Source organism: Egretta garzetta, unplaced genomic scaffold (genome assembly GCF_000687185.1).
Source record: "Egretta garzetta isolate BGI_Z169 unplaced genomic scaffold, ASM68718v1 scaffold25, whole genome shotgun sequence".
Taxonomy (NCBI): Eukaryota; Metazoa; Chordata; class Aves; order Pelecaniformes; family Ardeidae; genus Egretta; species Egretta garzetta.
This window is the reverse complement of record NW_009259800.1, coordinates 3,780,802-3,800,032: the sequence shown is the minus strand read 5'-3', so window position 1 is coordinate 3,800,032 and position 19,231 is coordinate 3,780,802. Positions and strand designations below refer to the sequence as shown.

The 19,231-nt window shown below is 38.4% G+C and overlaps 1 protein-coding gene across 2 annotated transcripts in view; it reads left to right on the top strand.

Annotated features, from left to right (window-relative positions):
* Positions 1 to 18,437, top strand: part of LOC104127208 (septin-2) — a 33,298-nt gene extending 14,861 nt beyond the window's left edge. Inside the window, exons 8-12 of one of the 2 annotated variants that reach the window (XM_035895361.1) lie at positions 77 to 222; positions 1,290 to 1,373; positions 2,380 to 2,437; positions 9,628 to 9,721; positions 17,719 to 18,437. In XM_035895361.1, the coding sequence (XP_035751254.1) occupies positions 77 to 222; positions 1,290 to 1,373; positions 2,380 to 2,437; positions 9,628 to 9,696 (357 nt within the window). In that variant the 3' untranslated portion in view covers positions 9,697 to 9,721; positions 17,719 to 18,437. Of the gene's footprint in view, positions 1 to 76; positions 223 to 1,289; positions 1,374 to 2,379; positions 2,438 to 9,627; positions 9,722 to 17,715 lie in introns of both variants that reach the window. The other variant, XM_009639862.2, reaches the window with a different exon arrangement.
* Positions 18,438 to 19,231: the final 794 nt, after the last annotated feature.

Genomic DNA, 19,231 nt, shown 5'->3' with positions numbered 1-19,231 from the left:
AAAAGAAAAGCAAAATGCAAAAAAAGTAAGCAGTCAAAAATCAACACAGTAACTTGTTTTGCTCTGTCTCAACTAGGCTAGCATTCCCTTTGCTGTTATTGGATCCAATCAACTTATTGAGGTGAAAGGGAAAAAAATCAGAGGCCGTCTGTATCCCTGGGGAGTTGTTGAAGTTGAAAATCCAGAGCACAACGATTTCCTTAAACTGCGCACAATGCTGGTGTGAGTAATGGTAAAATCATCCCATCTCCTGTGGTGACATAACTGATGCAATGACTAGAGAGTTATATGAACATGAACTCCTTAATTCAAAACCAGCTCTGATGGCAGTGTAGAGTGACTTTTTATTGTGTGTCCACCCCCAGAACTTATTTTGCTGCTGTTTTCCTCTGATGTTGGACTTCAGAAAATATTTTCTATATTTTACGTTGTCAGATATATGTGACAGTTTTATGCCTTATGGGAACTGATTTGATGACTTAACATATAAATTGAACTTTTCTTATAGTGCGGTGGGTGGGGCAGAGAGGTTCTTACAATATTACTCAAAGTGATTGATTAAACTATGAAGAGTATTCTCAAGGCAAAGCTCAGTTTTCTTGGCAGTATAGGAAATCCTATGTTAAATATGATACCCTGCCCCTTTATGATTTTAGCAGATACGGATATTCTGCTTCCGTAGATGGTTTTAAGTGTTTTTCGTTTTGGTGGGTTTGTTTTGTTTTTTAAAGGACATCTTGCTATTGTTGGAAATTGAATTCCATTGTGTATTTCCGATTTCAGTCTCTACTGGGCAGGGATTGCCCTCTGCTGGTCATTGGTAGCAAGCATTTTTTCCTTTTTTTTTTTTTTTTTTTTTGACATTTTAAAATTATTGGTCAATGTCAGCTGTTATGTGAGCCAAAGAGCTCCACCTAGTTCTCAGTTACAAATTATATTTAATAGAACCTAAGAGTCAAAAAATACTTCAGGAATTAAAGTATCTTTCTGAATAACTGTCATTGCAGAGACTGGTATAAACAACTCCTATAAAGTAATTAGTGAACAGGAAGAGGACAGCATACTTTGAGTCTTTGAAGAATATTGGTGGGAGGGCTCTTAAGTATGAGTTGAAGACCAATAAACGTGAAAGCAGTGTTCTGGCCAGCTTTATGGCAGGCTTGGTCTGTAAAGATTATTTTTCCGGTAAATACATCCACTACATAAAACAAAAAATAGAAGATAAAAGAGTGTTTTTCTTCCCTTTGACAAGAAGGACAAAGTGTTCAATAGCCCTTTGCATGTTCTAGAACGCACATGCAGGACTTGCAGGAGGTGACCCAAGATTTGCACTACGAGAACTTCCGTTCAGAGAGGCTAAAACGAACTGGCAAGTACGTATCTGTGTGCCTGTGGGCTCTGCTGCTTTTGAGTCTCTTCTTTTTCCACTGTGACATTGAACTTGCTCTTCCTCCTAACTAATCCCATCTGTAACTAATTATTTCTCATGAGATTTCAATCTATGGAGTTACTGAAACTTATATGAAACACTCTTCTTGAAGAGGCATAATATCTAGCAAAGTGCCATGCTTACAAACAGCTGTTCTTGGTTTTGTACCCATTCCCTCTTTTCTATGCTTCTAATTGGTATGTGCATAAAGAAGTAGTGGGCTGCAAGCAAGATAGGTTTTTATTTAATGATGTCTACTTGGAAAAAATAAACTCTAGCAGGCACATTTAAATAGGCCCCAGCCTATCTGATTAGGTAGGATGTTGCTTCTCCAGTTATTGCAGGACTTCCATGGTGGCTCTTCTCTTGCTCCTTCATATATAGCTAGAGAGAGAAGTTTAGACCAAAACAATATTTTTTTGGTAGTATGTGTGGGTTTTGTGGTAGTTTTTTGGTTGTGTGGGGTGTTTTTCTTGGTAAGGCTTCTGTCCTTGGCAACTTAATGCAAAAAATCCCCATCTACCTGTGCTGCATCTTTTTTGATAGCAACTTACTCTCATCCCCACTTTACTTATTCTTTAAGCATTCAGCCAAGCGTTTTGATCTTAAAGAAGAAATGAAATAGCCTACACAGCTTTTTAATGGTTGATTTTTTTGTACCATGTATAGATAGTGGAGGGAATCTCTTGATTAGGGTAAATGGCAAAAAAACCCCATAGCATGAAGAAATTGAATTTTAAGAAACAGTGAATAACAGGAGTCTATGAGGTAAAGATGGTGTTCTACAAAATGAAAGCATGGGTTTAAGAATGTCCTCATTTACCCTGTGTGGAAGCATGTAGAGGATTTTTTTGTCATTGTTGTATTAGTTGAAATCTGAGCCTTGAATCTGTTCTTGGAGATTTTTACTTCTGTATCTTATACCATCAATGCGTTCTTTTATTCAATAGGCCTGTTGAAGAAGAGGTGGTAGACAAGGATAGAATCCTCCAGCAGAAAGAGGCTGAGGTAAGAGGGAGCTTCTAAAACTCTTGTTCTTTGATATAACGTGCTATGTTTCAATTTTGGTATTCTATGTCAACTACTGCCTACGGAGTGTAAGCTTGGAGTTGTGAAAAATGACAGACCTAATCTGAACATAGAAGTTGTCCATACAAAGTGTTTTGTTTATAGTCACTTACATACTATGGATGGTAGGTAGCATGTGGATTCTTGGTTGGAGGTGGGGTATTTATCACTTCCAGTTTGTATGCTAATTTTACATAAGGTTAGTTGCTATTTTTTAAGTATTGAAATCTGTTTATGTTTGCCAGCTACATACACTGTGCTTTAAACATAGTACGTTAGGGTAGACTGATAGCCATGCACATCTGAAATGACATTAGACTTACTACAAGTATGTTACCAGTACATTTCTTCTTATGTGTGGCTATGGAGTAGAAAAAGGTTGCTGAGTCTTAAAAAAATCCCATGAGATAATTAATGTGTATGTTTTTTCATCTTTACTTGCAGCAAAATTAATAGTATTTCTGTTGTACCAGTCAACTTTAGATAGATTTGGTGTTTTCAGTCTCTGATTTCTTACTCTGGTTTCAAGTTATTACCAAATCTTGCAACTTAACTTTTTTATGCTAAAGTTTTACAGATTCAGAGATTTTTAGCCTAGTATTTAAATTCAAGTACACTGCCAATGCTTGTGACTGCTTGCGTTGTGAGAACTTAACGCTTGCTGCCAGTCGGAAGACAGTGTTTTTTCTGTTTATTCTTCCTTTATCCAATTCAGCTTGGATCCAAGTCCATACATGCAGGAAGGCATGATTTAAAAGATCAGTATATATATGCAGGGATTTGGAGTAAGAAGTAAAAAAAATACAAGCAGTTTTGTGTGTTTCTGAGGTGAAAGATTCAGACTTCCATACGTGGAAACTTTTGAAATATAGTTACTTCGGTCTGTACATTTTCCTTTATAGCATCCGTATTTAAAAATAGCTAACCCTGGTTAGCTCTTGGCTAACCCTGGAATGCGGGCATAAATAGCAAAAAAAACTTTCCTAAAAGGAAATGCAGAAGCAGCTGATTATCACCATAACTAGTAGTTAATAATATGAATTACTGGAGATTAAATGAGCTGCATCTGTGTGACTTCATTTCAGCAACATAAGCACACTTGATGGCCAAGCGCTTATGAGAGTGGACCTTCTGCATGTCTTCTGTACACAAATTAACAGTCTCCCATTTACTGATGTGTGTGCGAAACAAAAGTAGACCATCAGCTGATAGCCAGGAATACTAGATGCTTTGAAGCTACCAAGAGTGTTGTTTGGAAATGTTTGGGGCTTTTCTTTTTCCTTTTTCTTTTTTTTTTTTTTTTTTTTTTTTAATTTGTGCTTCCAAGATTTAGGCAGCAGACTTAAAGAATTTAAATCATAACTGTTTCTCCTGTTAATTGAACTATATAAATTGTACATGTCTAGTAGTTACTTGTCTTAAGGCTTACATTTGAAAACATTCTCCTATAACTGTTTCCCCGGAAACTGTTGATACAGCAGGCACACTATTATATACTGATCTATTCTGACCACTCTCTGTGAATGTGTATATACAGTATTTTTTAATATATATATGTGTGTACATAATGTATTTTTTTATATAATATGGCTAAAGGGATGAAGTCTTGAATGTCCTCCAACTTGGAGGACAGTCTCTGAAAGTTTCCTCTGGGACTAATCATCTCTGACTAACTGCTGCTGAAGTTTTAGAGGATTAGGTTCGAACTTGAAAAAACAAATAGATTTTTAACTTCTGCGTTCTATTGTCCCAAAGGGATCAAGAGGCTTTGCTGAATCTTCTGTAGATAAGCCGGTATAAAATCCCTTCATCTCCATATCATCCCTAAGGTTCAGACTGGGAAAAATCGGGGGAGGAAAGAGGCACAAAGGAAATGGGTTTGCATTCCATGGCCTTCGCAGAGAAAACAAATATCCATTTCCCCTCCTGTTTTGCATTCCCATCAGTAACGGTGCTTGATGTTCTATTTACAGTTTTGTGAGGTTTTTATAACCTTGGAAGGAATGAATGCTTGGGCTAATGCCAGGATCATCTTTATCAAGGCATCAGTTTTGCTAAATGATCTTTTATTATGCCAAAGGATGTGGTCCCCAGTTCAGCAATTTGGAATTGCTAATCTGTCATTTTGGATTTATTGCTCAGTCTGGTTGTGTCTTTTGCTCATTTGCGAGTGATGACCTGTTTTTCTGGGCTGGGTATGAAAATAAGAATGAAGGTATCCATGTTCCTTGCTAAAAATATGCTGTAGTTCCGATTATTTTGATGTTGTAGTGTAAAATGGGCACAAACTTAAGTTTTTACCATTGTGCCATATTATTCTCTGAAAATACCTCATAATAAAAACCTTTCAAAGTTTTGAGAGGCAGTTCTTCCAGAAAAATGTTAAGGCCATGATTACATGAAAACAGCAAGGAACAAGCTTCCTCCGAGTTCTCCAGTGAGCTACCCTGAGGCTTTGGGCAAATTCTGTTGCTCCGCTGTCTTTGGTGGAGTTGGTCAGCAGTAGGCTGAATATGGTAGAATTAACCACAGTGTTCAGATTGTTTTCTCACCATCCTTCCGCTTTCTGAGTGTGTTTAACCCTTTGGCAGATGAGATTAAGAACCCTGGGTTAGGATGGGAGTTGGTGGGTGGGACAGCCTGCGGTGGCAGGGCTGCCAGGCTGGGGTCTAGCAGCATCCCTGTGCAAGTAGGTGAGGATGTGATGAATGTGTGTGGGTAACGGCCTGGTATTGCGGGTATTTGTGTAAGTGTTTTCTTGAAAGATAAGGTGAAAACTTATGTGGAGAGACAGCGTGACTGCTGATGAAGGCCTGCAGACCTGAAGGAAATAAAAACAATTCTAAGGTTTGGTTTTGTGCTGTGGAATGCTATTGCCTAGTGCAAGGGGGAGGAAGCATGCTTTATGCAGAATGCTTCAGCCTTCCTCTCTGAAGTGATGTAGCCTTGGTCCTGGGAGAACATCATGAGGAGAAAACCCTTAGTAAGCAATTAGCAATGGAAATCCCTTGGGAGATGGAATGAAGAACAAAATTTTTGTTGTTATTGAGTAACGGCTTTTTTTTTTTGTCCTTTTGAGTTGTTCTTTGAAGGAACGATGTTTGCTGCCCATGTAGTGTGATGGCTGTGGCTGTAGTGACTTCTGCTATTTATAATATCAGCATGGCCTGTGAAAGACATTTATCTCGATGGTAGCCCCTTTTCCAATATAGTAACTTTGTCAGGAGTCTTTCTTGTCTTCAGTTGACAAGATTAGTTGTACTCTTTGGTATTGGAAGTATTTTTAACCAACAGGAACTGTCATGGGAACATTCTGGTGTACTAGAAAATCCACCATCTATGGTTTTACATCTTGCCCTATTCTTGCAGCCTCTTCCCTTATGAACTTTCTTATGTAAAGGCATGGGCAGAAATAATCGTACTTGGTATGGGGAGGGGAAGCATGCAGTGGGAAGTAGCTATTGTTTGGTTTTGGACACTTCTTTTCCTGTGGTATCTGTAGGGTTGTCACTGAAAAGCCACTCACCTTGTTCACACAGGAGTAGTGCTTGTTGGTATTCTGGGCAAAACATACAACAGATGCAATGTTATAGGTAAGGCAAAGCTGTGTATCTGCAGTTTGTTAATGGCGTGGAAGCCATTAGGAACCTGTATGGTTCACTGTTAGCTCTGTAACCTTACCTCTCATTTTAAATGTTTGTTTCCTTTCTATGCTGCTACAGGAGTTACTTAAGTAAATTTTGGTCCTGACATCATGAGTAAACTAAATGGAGTTTATACCAAGGTTAAGTTTACTTTTTGATTTTTTTTGTTATCTCGGAATTCACAGGAATTGTTTGTTTTAACAGATTTCCAAACATCATTTCCTAGCTTCCTTTTCATCACGTGCATTGACCCTGTGCTGTCGTGTTGTATCCTTTCTTCAGGGGATGAATACAAGTTCCCTGCAGAATATATTAATGCTGCTCTTACAAGTGAGAGGGTTTACTGCAGAGCAAGATCAAAGTCATGGTATGCCCTTGATGCTAGCAATCCCCAACAGCGAAGGGAACACAGATGTTGATATGAAATCAATTTCAGTCTTTTGTGTGATCTTTTACATTTACTTTTTTAAGAGGAAAGATTATTTATGCCTGTGCAGTAGGTCTAGTACGGTGAAGACACACAAGTTGTTTTTAGCTTGTGTTGTAATGCGTAGGAATGGTTCTTATGTCCTGTCCTCTGCTTGAAGAGGAATTGTGGAAGAGACTGACGTGGTTACCACTTTAAGTATAATACAGCTTGATTCTTCTTTTTTTAGTTTTAATTTTAATTTTACACTCAAACTGACAGGATTCTTACTGTGCAAATGATTTCCTCTCCAAGATATTGGTGTGCCTTCTCCCTAAGTTCAGTTATTGCTTCTAACTTCAGCCCTGTAGTTATGCAGCCAGGTTTTAGTGTGTGGCATCTATCATTACTCATAGGTTGTCTGCTAAGAATACTGTTACGAAACTGATAGTCGTGAGTTTGCTTAGAGCTCTTGAGAAGCCACAGTTTTATAACAGCAACCATTCTGGATCATTTGCATATCAAATGCTCAACAAAAAAACAAAACAAAATGCTGCTGCAGTCCAGGATGCAGTGAAAAAGATAGGAGTGATTGAGTACCTTTTTTTTTTTACCAACTTTCCTTATGAAAAGGAAACTTTAATGACAACTTAGTAATGGCCATAGGAGACAAGCAACCATTCTGGATCATTTGCATATCAAATGCTCAACAAAAAAACAAAACAAAATGCTGCTGCAGTCCAGGATGCAGTGAAAAAGATAGGAGTGATTGAGTACCTTTTTTTTTTTACCAACTTTCCTTATGAAAAGGAAACTTTAATGACAACTTACTAATGGCCATAGGAGACAACAACGTGCCTAGTTTTTTTTTTTTTAATACATTTTGTCTCTGAAATTTTTTCTACTGAATTATGCTAAAATAGCTTCAGAAACTTGCCATTATTTAGCTAATGGATGAGACTAACGCTCCACCAGTAGATCTCAAAAACACATGAAAATGGAAAGGGAAAATCTTACAGTCTTACTGTTAGAGTGGAGTAAGTCTCCTAGTCCTACCTTACATTTGAGTTGTATGCAGCATCTGATTTCTTTCATGGTGTGGGCATATTTTTATTTATTAACGTTAAGAAAATGCGAGACTCGATGCTGTATTCAAGTCTTAAAATATGATGTTGGCTATTAGCAGAATGCTGCGTTTGAGCAATCACCATAATACATGTGCAGCAGTATCTTCCCCTGTGATTACTGAATGGTTTCTATTTTGGGAATGTTTCATGGCTCAGCTTGGAGTGCTCTTGGGAAAGCTCAAGTAGGCAAGCTTCCAAAAAGCTAGTTTTATTCTGATGCTGAATCTGCAGAGAGGCAGTTCAAAAGACCAGGTGTCTTACATTTTTACAAGTTGATCTTTGAAACTTTTCTTGGACCATGAAATCAAGGCAACTCTCATTTCTGAGACTTTCTGCTTTTTTTTTTTTTCCCCCCCTCCTTCCTGCAGCTTTATGCCATCTTTTTGATCAGAAGCTTTTTGTTTTAAGTGTTTAGGAGAAAGATGAAGATGGGTATATAATAATCATTACAGACTCTAGCTGTATCTCATGCTGATCCTGTGTGAATCTCCTTGTCAGAGCGTATCTATGCCGCAGTCACAGGAACCTGAATTAACATCTGCTCAACCCTGTGGTGCTGCAGCAAGAGGATAGGTACCAGTATGTAAGCCAGCTGGTTTTAGGCAAGCTCTGTTATCTCTGGCTATGCTAGAAGCTCTGCACTTTGGTTTCTTACCCTTTCCCAAATCTGAGGCCAGGCAAGAAAAAGTGATATAGGCATCTGCAGTTCATTTTACCCTGTTCTGTGATGTTTCTTTCAGCTTTCTGTCATCAGCTACATGTAGTCAAGCATTTATCACAGATTCTTTTATATTGAATCTGATGGAGTAACTAGTATCACAATAGCTAATGTGGTTGACTGGATGAAAATACAGTGTACTTGCTTAAACATAGTGGTCTTTTTGAGTTGAAGAGTTTTTCCCCTCATCCCCCCATATCCTACCAAAATAAATGAAAGCAATCCTCTAACTACTTTTTCCTAAAGGGGGAAAAAGCTGGATATATTAAAAACTACACAATTATTCTTAGAATAATGAAAACTTGCTATAGAAGCCTCAGATTATTACATGATCTCTAGTTTGAGAAGGACTCGTATTTTATACAGTGTGCATGGAAAATTGCAGCTCATTTCTTTTCCAGTTTGTAAGGTAGGGACTTGCAGTTGTGTATGTGGAGCTTCCCCACCTGCGTCTGGAAGGAAATACCTATTCATTTGTAAACCAAATTAGAGGTATTTGCATATACATGTTGAAAGTCTGTATTAGTGTTTCTTATTCTTTCTTGGGAACACTTACTTAAATTAATATTGTTTGTTTGTTTTAAAAAGCATTATATATAACTGGCCTTTCATGAGGTGGAAATTAACTTAAAATTGTGGTAAGAAAATGCTTTTAAGAAAACAGTTATTTCCAGGAAAGGTCATTGTTTAGATGTAAAAATACTGGTGCTTAATATGTTTAGTCTGTCTTTCCAAATTTTGTAAACATTTGTCTATTTTGCTTTTGAAGTAGTTTTTAAATTCTGTCTGTAGGGTAGGCTGTTAACTCTGCAAATTTTTAGCAACAGTATCTGGTTAGCCACAAGATGAGCATTCATACATGACGCTGCTTTGAGCACTTGTATGAGAACAAAGCCGCTTCAGCTCACTCAAGCAGTGTTTCTCTGTACACACATAAAGGGCATGTTTTCTTTATTGTAGATTAAATGTTAATTCACACATTTGCAAGCTTCAGAAGATTTGGATTTTATTGCTTAATTTTCATTATAACTATACTAATTTCAGGAAAGATTTGTAAGATGTAACACATTAAAGAATCTGAGTTTACAATCATATGAATTAATCTAACACTTCCAATTTATAAAGAGGCAAATTGAATCTGCCTTCTCCCATGAAAGAAGAAGATTTAAGGTTTCCTGGATTTTGGACTCCTCATGAAATTTTTAAATGTGTGGGTGTTTTTTTTTCTCTTACAGCTGCGCCGCATGCAGGAGATGATTGCACAGATGCAAGCCCAAATGAGGATGAAGCCTGGTGATGATTAAGATGCTTAACATCTGGATGCATCAGGTATGACTTTCTGACTTCTTACTCCTCTTATGTAAGATTTTCACAATTATTATTTTAATTTTGCACTTTGGACTTGCTTTTACAGTACTTATAGAAAAAATTGATGTTATGGGTAGACTAGGAAAAAAAAAATCTATGCAGATGTTACCTTTTAAGCTGTTTTTTAAGACCTGTAAATGCTTATCTTCAGTGCCTTAGTTTTGGATCATGTGGCTTTGTTTCTGTTAGCAAAAGCTGCTCAAAAAACTGATTTGACTATATATAAAAAGAAGTTAGCTGAATTATAGCAGTTTTTTCAGAGAACCAAACAAAATTTTAGACACTGGTTACACATACTGAATACAGACTCCCTTGATGTCATATATGATATATCAGGAGGGATCAGAGTGAGTGAAAAGAAAAAATTCTTGTAGCAAATACTCATGCTTTCTTCAGAATGCAGCTCCTCTGGCATAACTTTTCTTTTAAATGCAAGAATAAAAAAATAGAAGGATATGAGGAGTCTTGTTGCTTAATACTTCAGTTTAATACTCTAGTTGTGATTGCTGGTCTTCTGGAATGTAAAGCTTGAATAAAATGGATTATATTATCCCTTATGACCTTGTGGCAGCTGCCAACATTCCAAGCCCTAAAATAAGGAGATTTTTTTTGTTGCCTTTATTTGAACCTTCAGTCTTCCTGTTTATATTAAAAAAAAAAAAAAAAAAAGTCTCCTAAGGAATAAACTTACTCACTGGAGTCCTAGTTAAGCAGATGATGATGTTTTTACTGGTATGTGCACTGTGATCTTTGAGTGAGGGGGGGGAAAAAGTAATTAAAACTCAGGTTTCTTACTGTCACAATTCTAAGTCTTGCAGATAGAGGGGTCTTCACATCATGTCTTCCAACTTCCATACTAAGATACGTTTTCCCAGAGTTAGAAATCTAAACATTGAGGATAGTTTCGTGGCTGACCATGCAATGTATGCGATAGCAGTGTCTGACATAAGGCTCTTGCTGCCCCAGACAGGAGCTGGTAGTTACACAGCCTGTTAAATATTTTAGTCTGAACTGAAGGTCCCAAGTTTTCATTTTTGACTTTGTTATCATATGGCCAAACTCTGACTGCTGATGGAAATGGCTGTTTGATGCAGGTAACCTTACATAGTGTAAATTACTGTTCCTGCTTTTTGCAAAGGAGCTTAATTCCTTCTGCAATTTACGAATCACATTTAATCACATGGCACCCTTTAAACTGATACTTGGTAAGAAAAAACCCCCACCCTAAATCTAGCAGTCTTGTCCATAGTTGTTGCTTGCAGAGCACAGCATGGTAAATGGTACAAATATATTCAGAGCTCTTTCTTCAGTTCCTACATACTGGATCTGCTATGAAATCGGTATCTGAGGGCTGGTAGGATGCAATATTCCCACTAATGGTTAGCCAGTAACAGCACCAGAATTCCCTGTGTTTCACAGCTTCTGGCAATCCTGGATATGGTATTTATAAAACCCAGTTGGAGCATGGTGTGTCCCAGGATGAATTTGCAGCCATAGATACATAAGTAAACAGAGTTCTGAGCATGCTCGTGTGCGTCCAAGTGAAATGTTATTTTACAGATACTTTACATTGCTAATCTGGAATATGTCTTGGACAGCTAAATGTGTTAAGCAGGAGAGCTTTGCAGGTTTAACTAAGCATCCACGTGGACTTCTTGTGATTTAGTTTGAATAAAATATTTAAGTTAGTTGGTCTGAAATATTGAATGTAAACAAATTTAAGAAGGATTTGAATGAGATCTTCATATGTAGAGGTCCTGCTGGGTCTTTGGAATCTGCTAAACTATGTTTCTGCAGCTGCTGTGGAAATTATATTATTTGACAGATTGCTTTCAGGAAAGAATTTTGAACTTTTTTGTTACCCATGAGATATTGATTGATAGACTTTTAGTGTAATTTGTTGGCTAACATGCACAGTCAGAATGGCAACTGCAGTCCTGCTAAACCAGAGTGTTGCTGTATAATCCTGTCAGCGTGTTGAAGTGAATCCTCACGTAGAACTTAGCCTTAAGGAAGTTTTCTCTCATGCATGTTAACTGACTTTGCAGTTTAGGAGGAACAACGATTTCAATCTCTAGCATTCCCATCAGATGCGTTTGCTGTATTTCACTGAACTCACTATTTCCAGAGAAATCGGGCAACTTGCATTAACACAGTAGTTAACCAAACTGCCAACAAATTTAAATGTACTTGATATCAGTCTTTTTGTTCGATCACAGCTTATCTTGAGCATCTCTCAGGTTCTAGTTTTGTAAGAATTTTGAAGGATCAGCTCTGCTATTGAAAGTGCAGTCTTTCCTCCAATTGTTCTTTTGCACCCTTACTTATCTTCTTGTGCTGAGAAAAATATGTAACTTTATAGATGATTTATGTAAAAATTAACATTTTCACTCTCTTTATTTTGGATAAATATTTATTGATTTTCTTCGAAAATACCTTGGAAAATATTTTTCCCTTCATAAAGCACAGGTAGATGTTTTCAGATATTTTGGGAAAAGTATTCATAGATAAGAGCTGGCGAGTAAACATGGTAAATGTGGTAATATCCAAATATGTGAAATACCCACTTCTGGTTTGAGATGCATTTCAGGGTGGAGAGAAGATTGCTGAATGCTTTGGGGGTTTCTGGAAAGGAGTCTGGCACTGCATAATGATTAAGAAGTGCTAAACTCAAATGCTTGCCAAAAAGACTTGATGAGTCTGTATTATTATAAAGTGCTCCGCAATTGGGATGACTGGAAGGTCTGGTTTGCCTGATCCCTTTTGAATAGGGCATCTTTAAAGGTTTTATGGGAAGAGCAAAGGGAAAATTGACTTCAAGCAGTTTCCTTTACTTTCAAGGCTAGAGTAAGGAAGCATAAGGGGAGGGACAAAGGCAAGGATTATACGCAGGGAACATGCTCAAAGTTTCCAAAGAGGATGGACAGATTTCTTGCTGTGGAGAATTAGAAACCTGAAGAGGAATGAAGAAGAGCACTGGTGGAGGCTGGCTTAGAAGTAGGAAAGGAAGATGATTTTGGAAACAGTAGTGACCACTGTGCCAACTGCAGTTTTTGACAAAAGCCTGTGAGCACAGACTTAGTTTACATTGATGGTGGTGATTAAGAGCTTTTGAGAGCAGCCCTAACAAAGGTGTGTTGGCCTACACTTCTGTTTCCTCTAAATGTTTTGTAGCTTCTGTGTACAAACAGAGCATGTGGAGGTGTTGTAGCACACCCTGTGAAGCATGGTAAAGGCTTAAAGACAAGCTTGAATCTTTCAGATTTTTTGTTTCTAAAATGCAAGACTGCTGTGAAGTGTAGGAGCTTATTGCTTCTTATATTTGACAGTTCAAATGAAGGATTGGAGGGGAAGGAGATGGAGGGGTGGAATAGGTTACCAGAAACTAAAGCAGATTTAGTTTTAGTTGGATACTCCAATATGAAGTGCTTCTGAAATAAGCCTGCAGTAATTCCGACAGCATATTTACTAGTTTCTCAACTTGTCCGCCTCAGATGAGCAACAAAAAGCTGTAATTATTTTTTCAAATGAAATGGTTATTGATGGGCGTTTCTTCCCTTTCTGTCTCTGTTTCTGAAAGTGTAGGTCTTTGCAATCTGTTTTCCTCTTGTTATTCTTACAAATCTGGATTGTCTGTCTTCCACTCAGCTTCAAGATCATACTGGGACAAACCAGTAACAGAAGCCAGGCTATGGAAAACAAATATAGCCAGCTGGAAATGTAGTTACGGTTAGGGAAATGTGTTCAGAAAAAACCCCCAAGCATCTTGCACTTAAAATCTGTAGGATGTTGAAAATACTTTTAGTATAGCTCGTGATTTCCACAAGTATTTTAAAGCCTCCTGGACTCACTAATGCTGTTCTGATTCTTGATAAGAACAGTACTAAAGGAACCAAACAGCTAGTTCTTTCTACCAATGAATTGACATCATTTAACAGAACAACACAAAGCATTGTCATAGCAACCAGCCTTCTGAAACGATGCTGCTGAATGCTGAATTGATCTGATGAGAAATGTCATTTGAGGAAGTAAAGATCATGTTGTAGTTTTTGGCAGCTGAAATTGAGAGCCGAGAGAATGTGAAGCTTGGGCAAATTTGGAGCATTTGGAACAACTGCCTGGCGCTGCCAGTGGATGTTTCTCCGTTTAGAAACTAGACTAGAAGAGTGCCATCGTTCTCCGGCTCTTTTCAGCTCTTGTGGAGCTGTGGAGTTGTTTGGCAAACCCTGTGTTGATGGCCTGGCGCAAGTTTTCTTTCCCCTTAGAGAGCAGACTTCTGATAGAAACTGTTGTTTTTCCTCCGCTACCGTATAACTGAAGTGCTGAACTTGTCTGGCTCCATAGGACCTTGAAGCTAACTCGTATAGAAAGATCTCAGCAGGGTCCTCAAGAGCCACCTCGTAGCTGGTGCCCACCTGCCCTTGTGTATAATGTGCAGAGCGCCAGATGACAGTCATGTTATGGCTTGTAATCCTTGATGTATAGAACAGTAACGCTTTCATTTGAGTTTGCTCATCTAAAAATAATATCTTGCATCTCCCTGTTAGTCCATACTGCTCTCAGTTGGTGAAGCAGTCATGTTCCTGGATTGTAAACAGAACATAATGAAAGACATAATGTTGTGCTTGGATTGTGACCTTGGCTGTCCCACAGCATCTCTGTCTGTGGCCTTTGACAGAAAATAAGTTGTGCGACTCTTTGCAATAGGAAAAAGGTAGCACTTTGTTAAAAGTGTAGTCTCTGAAGGGTTGTACAGAAAAAATAAGTATCATTAATATGATACACGAGTATGAACTGTTAGGTCTGTAAATCTCCTGTACCTAAATATTGTCTGTCTTCTGGCTCTTAAAGAATCTTGCTTGGATTTTTATCTGTCTGCATTTTCTGTATGCAAAATTTCCAGGATTTTGTCAGGACCTATTTCTACAAAGAAAATTCCCTCCTAGAAATAGTGGTGTGTCATTTCTAATGCTGTAGGATTTATACATCTTGAAAAGCACATTCCCATTGAGACTAATTTCCAGAACTGCTATGCTTATAGAGGAGAGGAGAGAGAAATGGTCCCTCCACCTCCCCAAAACCAAAACACTCGCTACTCTGCAGACTTAAAAGCTTTCCAAGGAATGACACGATGTTTGCAAAACATAAAATAAAAAAAATTGAAACGCCCAATAGCAAATTTTTCTGATATTTTCACATAATTGTCCAAACTGTATCTCAATAAATCTTGTCAGTAAATGGATTAATGCAAATTGGTTTAATTTTTGCCAAGTGAGAGAATATAAAACAGAGAGAATATAAAATTCCTAATTGATCACTGCAGACATCCTGTTTTGTGGGGAAATGTCAGGGGTGAGTGGAAATATATTTATTCGCTTTTCAGTAATGTGTCGATGCCTTGGGAAAGATGAAGTCCACGGTGCAGTGGCTACAGTGGCATTCTCAAATCTTCTGAATACGTGCAGTGGCACCTTGCACTCTGCCTCTGAGAGGCTTAATTACCCAGGAATGACACAACTGATGTATTCCACCTCTTCCTGTATCTCGGTGACACCCTGCTGCATCCAGCCGAGCTGGTGGATGCAGATGGGATGCAGGGAGGTGCTTGCTGCCAGAATTTCTTGGGCATTAGTGGGCCTGAGGAGTGGAGTACACAGACCTACCAGGTTCGTGCCAAAGCCTGAGACAGTATCACGGGGGGTCTGTAAATGCTTCGGGCCACCTTTTGCTAAACAAACATTTTCAGAGGAACGTTTCTTAGAGTTCCAGACTGTGGAGCCTGGTATGTATACGTGAATCAGTAGGTATTAATCCTACTAGCCTATTAAATTAACTGATAAGTACTGGAAAGCAGTTCAAAGGCCAAGTTTGCTATGGGGAAGTATAAGGGGTTGCTACAGACCAGCAAAAGGAAAGGGAACAAACTTCAAGCGGTGAATTCAACAGAGGATGACTGAAATATCAGAAATGCAAGATGTTAGGGGTGAGATTGACAGAATGAGTCAAAACTAGCTAACAACAGGACATTGGTGTCCCCCAATCTCATTCTTTTTGGGAAGATGCCGTTTCTGAAAGTTCTTGCTAATGATTGGACACTCTAAGGGCTGTAGCCACAACATAAAATGGGTGCTGTTTGAAGAAAATTGAGGTCAGTGAGAAAATGTAACTCCTATAAAACAAATTTATCTTACTAGGAATTCAGAAGTGTACATGAAGAGATGTCAAGTTGCCCTGCATTGTAGTGGTGTTCTTGGAAGCAGCAGAGGGGGAGACAAACCCATTCCTTCCCAAGGCTTGGAAACCTTTACAAATGTAGGATTCCAAGCTGTCTGACCACATGCATCAGGGTGTGGGCGTATGTAGTGCTAGTTACACTACTTACTGGGAGCAAGTTTTGTTTTAATGGCATACTGGAGAAATGTATCCTCTTTTTTAAGTAACAGTACGGATTCATATTGAGACGGAGGCATTTATTAAAGCTACTTATTGGTGAACGGAGTGTGGGGGATTGGAAGGTTAGTCTAATAAAACTGGGGATGAAATTTGTAAAGAACGGTATCAGCCTAACATACCATAAAATATTGTCTCATAAGGAGATTGGGGAAAAAAGAGCAGTGAAATGAATCCACACTGAAAATGCACAAACATACTTTGCCCAAGTATGTTCTATAAGCGTATAAAGTGTCGATATAGTCTTGCTAATGCTGGTAACATCAGTGCACAGCTGTGCTTATAACCCGAGCCTTCATGTTTATTGGAAATTCCAGCCCTTTGTGAGTCTGAAACATCAGTTAAGGTTTCCTCTTGAGGTATCGTCTGTAACAGATGAGAGTTTAGGCAGGCAATGGCAGAAATTTAGTCTCTCTTTCATACCTGGAGTAGCAGTGTAGTACAGCAGGTTCATTTTGAATTTGAATATTAAATTTGGTTAGCAATGTGTGGCCTCTGGCTTTAAAGCCTTAATGCTGGCTTGCTTGTTCTGGGAAGTGATGGCCTCCTTAAAATGTTGAGTAATTGTATATTGAACAGAATTCCCTCTGTGAGAATGGCAAAGAGAGGAGGACCCTGTTGTCAGCTTTCCTTGCTCTTTAACCCAACTGTAGTCAGCAAGCGTAGTCTGGATGAGTGTTGCGCTGTACTTCACAAGTGAGCTGACACAACTGTTTTCTAGGATATTTCTTTTTTCCATCCCAGTGAATGTTTACATTAAGCTATTTTTTTTTTCTGTTAGGAATAAGTATTTTGGGAACTGGAGAACTTTTGAGGTGTCGCCCGAGTTCTGAATCTGAAACAGCTTCTTAAGCAGGGCCCAATTTTCAGGGAAAGCTGGAATTCTGCTTGCTTTGTAACAGCCTTTTCAATTGGCAAGTAGCTATAGAGGCATCCAGAACTGGTAGTTATTTTTGAAATTACAGACCGGTATCCCTTCTTTCAGCCAGATGAATACCGCTGTATGAGTGCTTGAAAAAATGTTTGCTTTCCTGTTCTACCTAAGCAGTGTCCTAAGAGTTGTTTGTGCATGACATCAAACTTGCTGCTTACTGTTAGCCCTGTTTAGATAAGTGGTTTTTGTTTTCCTCACCAGAAGTAACGCTTCATATAACATGCTGACTGAGGTTGAGTTTTCTTGTGTGCGTTACCGCTGAGATGAGCGGTAACACAGTTCTTGTGTTCTTGCAGACAGAGGGGAGTGTGGGTGCTTAAGAAAGCATGTAACTAAAAATAGATCCTCATTTATGTGCTCTTATTAGACATTTGCGATAAATATTTGGGGCCAAACTGCACCTGACTCAGCTGATCTCATTCTAACGCGGGTCCCCGTGATGCAGTAACTGAAGTGCCCTGGTGCCTGGATTACGCTGCTTTGCTCGGAGGGGCTCGGTCTGCCCCGAACGCTGTGACAGCGCTGAGAGTTTGTCCTTCTAATGCTCTTTGTTTTCCACTTCTGTTCGCAGCAGCATACAGTTCTCTAAGTGGATGGGTGCTCTGTTTTCTTTGACCGAATGGTAACGTTCAAATGCAAAAGCTGGATGCTGCAGATCAAGACCTGCGTTAACACAAAGTCTGAAGATTGTGTTGTAAACCGGCTTGTTTTATATATTCAATGTTAATCAAGTTATACTGTACCTTTTTTTGATTCTTTTGGTAACACTGTCTTCATACTTACAAATGTGGTTTTATTATCCTTCCTATACCCTTTTATACGGAAACTGGTAGAGTACGCTGTTTGGACTAGTCATTGTGATGGGTTTGAGGAGTTAATCGTGTATCCACTAGGTTATTCTGAAGAGCTTTGTGATTAATACTAAAAGATGTTGTGGCCTGTTTACAGTAAACGGATGTGTGTTTGCACACTATCATAACTTTCACTTGCCATTTTAAGTCATTGTGGATCACATCAGTTTTTCATAACTTTCTCTGTGCTTTGGTTACTTTTGAAGCTGCATCTCTGGTGACTTGTATTTGTGCGATGTATGAGAAAATGTACAAAACACTGATGATTCACCAGTGATGCAAAGGAGCTGACTTTTCTAAATCATCGTGCCTTAACGTACCATAAACACTACGCATGCCAACGACTTCTGTGGATGCCTCTGAAGATTTGGCTTCAGGTCTCAAGTACCGATTGCAAGAATTTCTGTCACAGGCATTTTGATCTGTCAGCTGAGCGATGACATGTACTGAGCTTTTTATATATCATAACACTAATTTTCATTGAAGTTTTGTAATAAATTGTATGAATGTGGAAAATGTTGAATTTTGGGGTGTTTTTTGTTGTTGCTTGGATTTTGGCTTTTTTAAGCTAATCTATGAAATGTTGTAATGGTGTCTTGCACAGTGCCTATTGGTATTTACCCTGCGGAATGAAGGTGTTTTCTAGAATTTGTCTACATACAAACTGCTTTGATTTCATTTCAAAACAACTTTAGAAGTGTTTTAACTAGAAGTTAGGTAGCAAGGCTTTGTATCCACTTTTTTTTTTTTCCCCCTCAAAGCACATTAGCCACCTACTGACGTCTTTTAGGTGTGTAAATACCTTGAAAAATCTGATCGCACACCTTAGTTTATAAATTCATGAATGTTGCAATTTCCTTTATGTCATTACCGAGTGTATAGCGCTCTTCTGCATGCTTTTGTAATCTTGTATTATATATACATAAGCATAAATTATTTTGTAAATACGGGATTGAGACACTTTGTCTTCTGTACTAAATTAGGGTGTCTTTAATGTAATGATTAGCCCTAATTTTGCTGTCTAGCAATGAGTGTTTAATCAGGATAGGACTAACAAATGATCTGCATCACAGGGATGCATATTTGGGTTGGGTTTGGAGTTGAACTGCATACAATGGACGTTACGGTGTTACCTCAGTGGCTGCTCTAATGAATTTGAAAGAAGAAATGGAGCGACAGATCTGTGTTCGTACAAAGTCTTTTCAGGTTTTACGAAGATTTGGATTGTAAGCATGT